The sequence below is a fragment of the Diadema antillarum genome, unplaced genomic scaffold (genome assembly GCF_040938485.1).
Source record: "Diadema antillarum isolate AM-2024a unplaced genomic scaffold, OU_Dant_1.0 scf00000178, whole genome shotgun sequence".
Taxonomy (NCBI): domain Eukaryota; kingdom Metazoa; phylum Echinodermata; class Echinoidea; order Diadematoida; family Diadematidae; genus Diadema; species Diadema antillarum.
In genome coordinates, this window is record NW_027271067.1 from 1,094,252 (window position 1) to 1,104,850 (window position 10,599).

At 40.0% G+C, this 10,599-nt stretch overlaps 1 protein-coding gene across 1 annotated transcript; it reads left to right on the top strand.

Moving 5' to 3' along the window:
• The first annotated feature begins 1,619 nt into the window (after positions 1-1,619).
• On the top strand, positions 1,620-10,381 carry LOC139722939 (uncharacterized). The gene is made up of 3 exons (XM_071634222.1): positions 1,620-1,773; positions 4,322-4,477; positions 6,551-10,381. Exon 3 carries the CDS (start codon positions 6,609-6,611, stop codon positions 7,140-7,142), a length of 534 nt encoding a protein of 177 aa, XP_071490323.1. The 5' UTR covers positions 1,620-1,773; positions 4,322-4,477; positions 6,551-6,608; the 3' UTR covers positions 7,143-10,381.
• Positions 10,382-10,599: the final 218 nt, after the last annotated feature.

Genomic DNA, 10,599 nt, shown 5'->3' on the forward strand with positions numbered 1-10,599 from the left:
ACATATATTTCAATTTCGTATTAAAATTTATTTCCAATAGCAAATTTTTGTAGCCGATACAAGTTCAAGGAAAACAATATCTAGGCTTATACAAAGTATTACAACAAAATATACACATATAGGGCCTACATAAACTATTTTTTCAAAAAAAGGATTTGAAAATGGGTACATTTATGTGTGTATATGTACTTCTGAGAGAAGAGAGAACATGGGTGGGGAGGGATGGAGGGATGGAGGGCCACGGTGATGGAGTTTTTTATACATTATCATGGCCGGCGGAACCGGACCCCTGCCCCCTTTTTTTGCACTCTACAAAGGGATACTTACGGTGTCACCACTTTGGGCCCCCACTTCCTTTTCTTTTTTTTTTTGCTTGTCAGCTGAAGAAACCCGGAAGTGGCACCAGAAGTTGCGCAGGCGTTTTTTTTTCTTCTTTTTTTTTTTCTTTTGGCTTGGTAGCTCATGAAACCCGAAAGTCCCCCCCCCCCCCCGCCCTCCACTTTTGGAACTGTTCCGCCGGCCCTTATTATTGGCGAGTATAAGATTGCGTCGCATCCTTACCCTTTTCCCTTTCTCTCCCTCATTTAATCATAGGTTGTGGAAATGTTAAGTGGGAATGCATAAGTATTATAGGCCCTACATACACTGCTAGGTCCCCACGACTGTGCCTACAATGAAACTTGATCATTAGATAGAAACTTGCCAAATTTCCATGGGGATCGAGAGCGGAACGTCCCAGTTTAGTGACCTCCCATATTATGGTTATACACTCTTCACTTTTGATACCGTCGTGTCTACTAGGCAATGTGGTTGTGACTAATACCACTGATTTGTGAAAGTACTGAAAACTCGAAAACTCCATTCCTTTCTTCAGATCAGATTTTCACGAAACCTCTGTCATTCTGTTCGTCTGATTTTACTGTTATATGGAAGCCGAACACAGCTTAAAATTGCACTATCTGGGTATCTTACTTGAAAGAAAGAGACAAAGACAGAGACTCCAACCCCAAGCACTTGCTTCTGATCTGGAGATTCTCCCGCCTGAAACCCCTAGCAAACGGGAGATTCTTCGTCTTCTGATTAAGTCTGCCTCCTTCAATAGACTGAAGATTCTTGCAGACTGATTCAAAGTTGATGTGCGCGAAGCGCGAGATTCATTGCGGCTGGGGTCCAGTCTATGGTTCTAGATGCTCTCTCGTGCTATCTAAGGCTTATTTTTCAACATACGATATAGCAATAAGTAAGAAATCCTTTCCAATTACGGGAGAAACAAAGCCAGGGCGGGAGAAATCAAATCTCAAGAGGGATCGAGAACGGGAGATTGTGCAAAAATGGGCTTTCGGCGGGAGATATCCCGTCGAAAGCGGGAGAGTTGGAGTCTCTGCAAAGAAACAGATCATAACATTTGAATCGAGTACCAAGGGTGTTCAATTGTCTCACAACGTTACGCATCGAGTATGTTACAATTGCCCTCACCACAAAGACAGTGCTGTGGGAAAACGGTTGTCTCGTTTCTCGCTTGTATTTTCCCCTTTTCGGCCACCATAGCGAGCAGGGGAGTTGTGTGAGTACGGTACACGTATAGCGGATCGTACTGTGTACTGCGCGAAGAAAACACGAAGAAAGCGGTGAAAATTAGGAATAGTTTCGGAAGAAGAGACTCAGCAACAAGAAGGTACAGCGTCCTACTGTTTTGCCCAGATGATTGATGATGCACGTCTATCAGACATGATAATACTGAGCAAACGAGCGGTAGATACTACAATAGCGTTGGTGAGTATTTCTTCGACGTTCTTGATCTTGTTTCTTTTTCTTCTTCTTCTTTTCTTTTGAGCTCATGCCAGGTTGGAAAGCTCTCTGCTTTAATATGCTAATGGACGCTCGACCGTCCTGCTTGGGTTCCAAGTTTCCAGCAGTTATAGGCTCCTCGAGCTCCAGGATGTCGAACTTGTTGCGGGGGGATCGGGGGGATAACCCCTATATCAAGTTGCCAGTTGCAGACGCACGTATTGATAACGACTTATAATAAAATTTAGTAATATGTTGACTTTACAGGCACAGGTAGGGGTCTAGATCTATCATAATTCATAGATCATCTACTAAGTATCAACTAAGTAAAGGGACTGTACAGTAGGCCTACTGGTTGAGGTGGGGATTCATGTTTTGAACATTCCGGCATAAGTGAGATAATGAGAAACCTCTTTTTACGAAATATGAAAGAACATGTAATTTTAAGAAGGATTCAACATTTATTTGATGAAAGTTGGATTTCAAATGGCTGAGATATTCCAAAAAAGTGATTTAAATAAAAATAAGGCGACAGGCTGCGCCTAGGTCTCCTCTAAGCTCTAACGTTAGGATCTCTTTGTTTCACCTTGTTTTTGGATATCTTGGCCATTTCAACACCGATTTTCTTCAAATAAACTTTTGATACCCTTTAGAATTGCATGCTCTTTGACATCCTATAGTCTATAATTAGAGTGGTTTCTGAATAACTTGTAAAACGTTCAAAGCTAAATCCTCACCTCAACCAGAACTGTACGCACCCTTGAACTACAATGTATAACAGTTTAAGCTTGAATGTGCGGACAGAAATAGATCATACATGGTACCGGTACAGTGTATGTCAAGTCAATAACCAGGGTAACGTTAGTAGGTGGGCATGCGGAGCTAAAGCCCCAAGGCCCCAGTCACATATAGATTCTAAACACGGATCCTCAAGGATCTGCACGATGTTCTGGGGAGTTCCGGGATAGTTTCCACCTCCATGGAGCATTGACGAGCGTTGATATGACTACCCAGGTATCAACATGGCAGCTACACGGATAAGGCCAGAAGAGCGCGGCGTCTTCACAGACTAACTCGGCATCTACACGGATCAACACGGCAGCTACACGGCTGCCACACGGACCCTTCCGGATTGCTTTGCCAACACGGCAGTCCCCGGATGACGCTGGATGTTTTTGACCTCCAAAGTTGCTGTGTATTTGCAGATGTCCAAGGATGCCCAAGGCGTTGACACGGATCTCTCCCTGGATCACACCGGATCTGGTCCAGGGTGATCCCGCATGTCTATGTGACTGGGGCTTAACCTTTTACATAGGCGTTCTTATGTGTTATTATTGTTATTATTATTATTATTATTATTATTTTTATTATTATTATTTATTTTGCTTTCAATCACAAATATCATATTACATTTTTCGAAATGAGAACATACACTCGAGTGGTAAGGGTGCACCAGGTTAGGCAGCCTGGGTCTGGAAAGAGCCAAATAAATGACTTGGGCCCTCGGGCCATCCTCCCAACCCACCTGTTCAGCCATCATACACATGATACAGCCTATATAGTTCTACATTAGGATCTGGTCAGTGAGGGCTGACTAGACTAGGGAGTAGGAGTAATTTAGTAAAAGAGGCAGAGGGGTCTAATAGAGGGAGCGTTTACTTTTGGTTGAGACCTAACTTCAGGATTCTTATACTATAGACCTTCTTGGTGAGATAATAATGAGAAACCTCTCATAAAATATAAAAGAGCATGTAATTCCAAGAGGGATTCAATGTTTATTTGATGAAAATTGGTTAAACCTCTCATAAAATATAAAAGAGCATGTAATTCCAAGAGGGATTCAATGTTTATTTGATGAAAATTGGTTTTAAAATGGCTGAGATATCCAAAAAAGAGCATTCCTAATAAAAGGTTGAACCCACCTTTTATTAGGATCGCTTTGTTTTACTTTTTTTAATGTCTTTGTTATTCCAGAACCGATTTTCATCTGGACTAGTCTAATAAACTTTGAATTTCTCTAAAAGATGGTATGCTCTGTACTATTTCATAAAGTGTGGTTTCTTGGTATCTACCAAAAAGTTAAAAGCCCAATTTTCATCTCCACCAATATATTACAATCCCTTTAAACTTGTAGTAGTTTGATGGTGAAGGTTGTTGCCGTGGCCTTAATTTAATTTAACAAGCTTTATCTTGGGATCAATTTGAATGCAGCATCATCCTTGGGCAGACTACATGTGACTGACTAAAAACCCCATGATTTCACAGTAAGTCACGACTAGTAAGGTTTTGTGACTTGTCCAAAATTTCCATTTTTCTGTCATCAGAATTGTAGTATCTAGTAGAAAAAAACTAAGAACCACACCCCCCCCCCCCATATTATGCTAGCAGACACTGAGATGTTACCATAAAGAAACAAAGCAAAGTGTCACTGGTTGACCATCGTAAAGTCTGAGAGGGTATAATCTCATACGTATTAGTGAAGTCTCGGTTCTCTCTGTTTTTTTTTTTTGTGATTTACTGTCTCCTCTCCCAGGCATTAGCCTTGTTGGTCCTGGTAACCTGGGGCTTTGTCATCTACGCTGGTCGCATCACAGCCATCAAGATCTACCCAGAGCTCGCTCTCCCCTCCTCATGATAGTTCCTGCTCAGATGCTACCCTGGTAACTCCAACGAATTGTCGGAGAAAACAGTAAGCATTACAAAAAGAAAGAAAGAAAAGAAGCCATCAACAACAACACATACATATGCATAAGCTCATAAGGTGACTTTACCTCCCGGGGCCCTGTTGCATAAAAGTTGAGATCAACTATGCTGTAAGTCAAAAAATCAAACATGAGTCGTTGCACTCTGATTAGCTGAACTGGACTTACGTGTGATTTTCTGACATATGTTTGCTTGCATCTTTTTATGCAATGGACCCACTGCAGGGTACTTTTCCTTTTGCCTTTTATTTTTCCCCTTCAAGAGGTGGTACCTTGGCTACTCAAATTGATTGCAAAGACAGTGTATCAAAAGTGTGATGTTGTAGGAGGTGTAACTTTTAGTGAGAGACATCAGTGTGAAGTGAGGTGCAAAACAAGCTGTACAGTATGTCCCAAAAAAATTACAATCCACTTTTCACATTGATAACACCCAATATGATTAAACCGTCTAAATGCTACTTCAGGGTCTTAAAATATGACATCTTAGCTGTATTTTGCAAAAAATCCCATTCAGTTTGGTTAAGCGGTCACAGAGAAATGTGGATTGTTGTAAAGCATGTCATGAGTCTGATTCTTCCAAGTTTAGCACTTGGATGCTCTAGGAAATGCAGATTAATGTGTCAACACAATAGACAGAGCTTGGAAGGAAGAGATTTCTGACATCCTGGACGAAATTCCTCATTTCTCTTTGACCACCGAAGCAAATCGAATGGGGTTTTCTATAAGATGTGGGCAATGAGTTATAGTTTCATACCCTGAAATTGTATTTGGATTGATTTACTACAGTTCGACCTCGATTATCCGGCCTCCTTTTATCCGGAAATCTCTATTATCCGGACGCGTTCACGCAGTGAAGGACTTTTTTTTTCCATCCAAAAATTGAGAAAAAACAGTGACTTTAATATCTTTTCATGGATCTATTTCACTAATTACACAAATGTGCATGATAGGTTTCTCAATATCTAATGAGGTAAAACATGTATGATTTTCACATAAAGATAATATAGAGTTCTACTTTATTTTTGTGAAGAAGGGACTACAATTTTGCGCAGGCTGGCATAGATTACACCACTGTTGCGGGGTACGCTACCTGCCTAGCTGCCAGTGCACTTGGACGGCAGCTATATACATTAACATTGTGTTTTCCATATCCGGCCAATTCGCTTATCCGGATGAGCGCCGGTCCCGACATGGCCGGATAATCGAGGTCGAACTGTATTTCTAAAACTATCGTTGCACAGGGTGCCGTTGTAATTTTTTGGGGGACATACGGTAGACAAATTCAAGCTGCACATACACGCATATCTAAGATTTACAAATTTGATGTTGTATGCACAATCTAATTGAGGAAATCAATGAAGTGTTATCCTTATGATTTTTGAATATTTTTTTTTTGTATCGTAACTGCCAAGCCAACAAGGACTTGTGCCAACATCCCATATTGGATGTGCAAAATCCATGTGTGGACAGGAAGATGATAACGCAGTACGATTATATCGCCACCTTCTGCTGAGCAGTTCTTTTGTGTGAAATTTTCTATTGGTGGACACTACATGAAAGCTGTGTAGAAATGATATTCTCCAGGGAAATGACAAACAGGAGGACCATTACAGCCTGTGGTTATACAATGATTTACTTATTGCACTCAATCTGAACATGAATACATATTACAGTTGCTATATATTCATTTACTTTGTGATATGATTTTCTATGTTTGAGATATTTCCTGATGTGCTCCCTAACATTCTTTGGAAAGGCCCAAGGAGGGGGGGGGGGGGCATAGTAATTACTGATGTTTTTTTTTTCCTATTCAGCAGCTTTGGGAAGCACACCAGGGGAAGACTGAATTCTTAAACACTTGTACTACGCTTGTGTTTTTGTGACTCTTTTATCATCCTGTGGAAAGGCCAAATCAATGAATAGATGATTATAATGATATGTGCAGTGATAGTTGAATGAGATATATAGTGCCACAGATAATTTACTTTTCGATCAATACTGCATGTCTTTACCTGAGATTCATAAGAAGTAACTTCTACAAATATCTCCTCTACCTGCAGGTGAAAATAACACAGTGAGAAGACTGGCAGGTAAGCCTGCATACGTAGAGCAAACAAGATGGAGGTGACTCCCAAGAAGTGTCAGGTGGTGATGCGCAAAATCATGCTTGGGGACAGAGGAATGCACAAGTGCATCATCCCGCTGAAGAGGCTTTCACTCCATGAGAGGCAGATGCTGTCCAAGCCGTGGAGGGGCGACAGAATGCCCCTGTGCGGACAACACCAGAAGTTCAGTATTCTGCTCCACAAACTGAAACTGAGTCACGGGAGATGCAGCGACGGCAGAGTCAGTCCGGTCAGTCGCAAGGGAGACGGGAAGCTGCACTCCGCTCGTCACGCCCCGCCAAACGTCAAGGGGCGGCAGTTCAGAGTACTCCTCAGGCGCATGAAGCTGGACAGAGTCCTCCAGGAGAGACTTGACCACACCCTTTTCATCCACAAGGAGCTGGGATTTGTCACCAACCCCTACCTCATACCGGACTACTACCGCAGTCGGCTCAACAGGACGCAGGTCGAGGTGCTGAAGTTTGGCAGGCGTAGCCGTAGCCGTGCGGGTCGGTGTCGTGTGCGCATCAGGAAACTCCAGCTGTGAGTCCCAGGCTAGTTTGTTGCAGTGCCCCTGTCCCTGCATCAACCACATGGCTTGCAAAGTGTTGGCGAACATCAACAACTTCTGTGTGCAAAGCGAATTCTGTTGAAATCATGTCTGTTCATGAGATTAGACATATTCCAGGAAAAATGTTGACGCTATCCTTCAAACTATTTTTCACCCTGCTTGATGGTGATCATGCGGATATCTTTTATCCGCATGTCCAGATATTTACAATTGTGTATGCATACTGACTGCTTAATTTCCCTGGAAAATGTAGACTTTTTAAAGAAACATAGATTATGATATGAAATCTACAAGGTGTACTTCTAGATAAAGATTTTAGTAAATGAATAACAAATTGTGATTGAAATTAATGGAATGATTGGCAAAAGTGTAATATGCGGCAGAGTACATCATGACAGAGTAAAAACATGGTAACCTTTTTTTTTTCAATCCTGTCACCCTTCCTTGTCCCAGTAAAGTGTGATCGATCCTATCCACATTCAAGAAAAACTATATTCAGGCATTCACACTTTAGGTGAATAGTGGCACCATTCTTCATAACACTTATCTGTGTATTTTTTTAGACACTCTGTGATCCTGACATGAAGTTGCTCAGTTACCATAAAGATGATTGATAACATGCTGTGGATATAATTCTAGGCTTTACTGCTTTCATCTTGTTGAAATAATCATTATTGGGTTAACATTTGTGAAGCTCTCCTAGATATTGCATCATGGAATGTATTTCTCATCAAGCATTTCAAGAAAGATTTTTTTTTGTGTGTGTGTGTTTTTGGTGACTATTGGATATATTTCTTGGTATATGGTTTAATATATGATTTGGTGAATATACAATTGTACATTCAGGTGTGTAGATGGTGGATTATGTTTATCAACTTTCATGTTATAATGATTTATCATTCTTTTCAAAATTTGTATGTAATTATGATTTGGTAGCATTATGGAGATTTTTGTTTTGTTTTTTTAAATCCCTCTAATTCTTGTCTGAGTTAAACGTGTGTCGTAATCTGCAAATGTACCTACATGTACGTTGCATCACCGTAATAATGCTGGTTTATAAATCACTAAGCACAGAGCCAGATGCATACTAACTGAACTGAAGTGACTCTTCAATAGCTAATGAGTAATTTACTTTGAGTGTGATGGTTTCCATCTCATATTATATTACTAGTGACAGACCAGGAAGAAACAGCATATAGTATGTAAGATAAGCATTTAAAGAGATGGTACAGTTTCAGTTGAGATGGGGCTTCAGGTTTCAAACTTCTTTAATGATAATTTTTTTTTAGATAATGAGAAACCTCTTTAATATGAAATATATAAGAGCTTATGATTTTAAGTTTTATTTGATAAAAATTGGTTTTGAAATGGCTGAGATATCCAAAACATAGCAATCCTAATAAAAGGTGGGACCCACCTTGCATTAGGATCGCTTTGTTTTACTCTGTTTTTGGATATCTCAGACATTTCAGAATCAGTATTTGTCAAGTAAACTTTGAATTTCTCTTAGAATTGTATGTTCTTTAACATTTCATAAAGTGGTTTCCAAGTATCCCGCCAAAAGTTAAACAGCGAATCCTAACCTCAACCAATGCTGTACCATCCCTTTAATGAACCAATGGGTAAATCACTGAGGGTCACTTATATCTTATATCTTATATCTATAACTTATATTTTGATGCTGCATATTGTGTGAGCTTTGGATTCTGCATTATTGTAGGTCTTTCGCTTATGATGGAATCACCAGCCAATGAACTCGGGAGTTAATTTTTTTTTTCTGTGTTTTTTTTTTGCTTTTGTTTTGGTTTTGTTTTTTAAACAGGAAGAACAACTTTTTTGCAGCCTACCTGTGGATACTATTGAAAAGATATCAATAAACTCTCATTGAGTGACTGTATATCATCAGGATTTTTCCAATCCTGTCTTTAATATATCATCACCTTTGAAACATTGATGATTGTGTAACTTAGAATTTTTTCTTTGAGCCAATGTGATAGGAGTCCATTGAAAGTTCAGTCAAGTCAAATTTGTATGTCAAATTGAGTTGAAATGAATATAGACTCTTCCTGTGAGAATATACTGTAAAAGTGGTTTCTTTCGCGGTGGTTTTATTTTCGCGCTTTGAGGTTGAACCGCGAATTTAACGTCACGCGAAAATGTTTTGAACTCGTCGCTTGTACAACGCTATCATTACTGACCGCGAATTTAAACACACGCGAAAAAGTCCGCACCGATGGAAACCGCGAAAGTTTCTGTACGCGAAAGAAACCACTTTTACAGTAAATGATGCTCTGTCATGTCTTATTTTCATGATATTCATGATGTAACTACTCTAATTTTCGAGCTCAGGTTGGAGCATTGAATAATTCCTCGCAGAAAAGTATAAGCTGAAATCCCTAGTAGTAGTTGCAATTCCTAAGACTCAATGATTGATAATGTTAGGATTTAATGTTATCAGGCCAGCTGTACAAATTGTCAGTTGCAAGATTTGCTAGTATGAATGTGACTGACTTTGTATCTACTTGTACGTGTATATGTACTTTCTATGCTTATCTGTTGCATGCTGTGGTGTACAGATAAATGCTGTATTTGCTGTGTTTTAGTGCAATTTGTACATATCATCTTGTGCCCAGGAGAATGACGCGAATGCACACGAATCAAGAAGTTGTGCAAGGGAGAACGTCATGAACGTACGCAAGGCACATGTTACACATTTACTTACATTTGTATGGGCCTTGCCAGTGTTCACGTTGTTCTCCCAGGCACACTTTCGTGGAATTGTGTGCATTCGCAAATTCGTGCGGGCACAGGATGATATATGTATCATTTTCTTTTTTTCTTCTTTTAGGAGTACACTGTATATTTATGTGGTTCGCAAACTATACAGTGAATGAAGATGGATGAATCATGTACTTTTCTGAAAACTGCTCATGAAATCAACAGGAATACATATCGCCAGGCAGTCATGCAAGGTCTGTCTTTGATTTAAACCAATCAGATATAATCAGCGCAAGTCATAATTTGTGATTGTTCATTATTCCACTCATTGCATTGCAGCCCGATAAACAACTTTGTCCGACATTTTTGCGCTAGCATTTTGTGTGAGCAAATACATGTACCATGTTCATGTCATGTACTCTATGTCGTGGTGGTGAATGTGACTTATACAAATACACGTACCATGCTTTGTACTGTTAGTCGTGGTGAATATGACGTACCGGTATACTAAGTTATAGTCGTCGACTGTAATCAACTATTGTCTGGATGTTACAGTTTCTGGTGACAATGCTACAACATGTAGGATGAGATGATTTTTCAGGTGTGAAGAGGGTACACTTTAGCTGTCATATTGTGTAAGTACTGTAGCAAGGCAAGTGCGAAACTGAAGTAAAGGGAGCAAATTGTGAGCTTCCAACATCAGCATTGTAGTCAT

Excerpts from the sequence above, each read along its gene's own strand:
- LOC139722939 (XM_071634222.1), top strand. The coding sequence starts at position 6,609 with ATGGAGGTGACTCCCAAGAAGTGTCAGGTGGTGATGCGCAAAATCATG.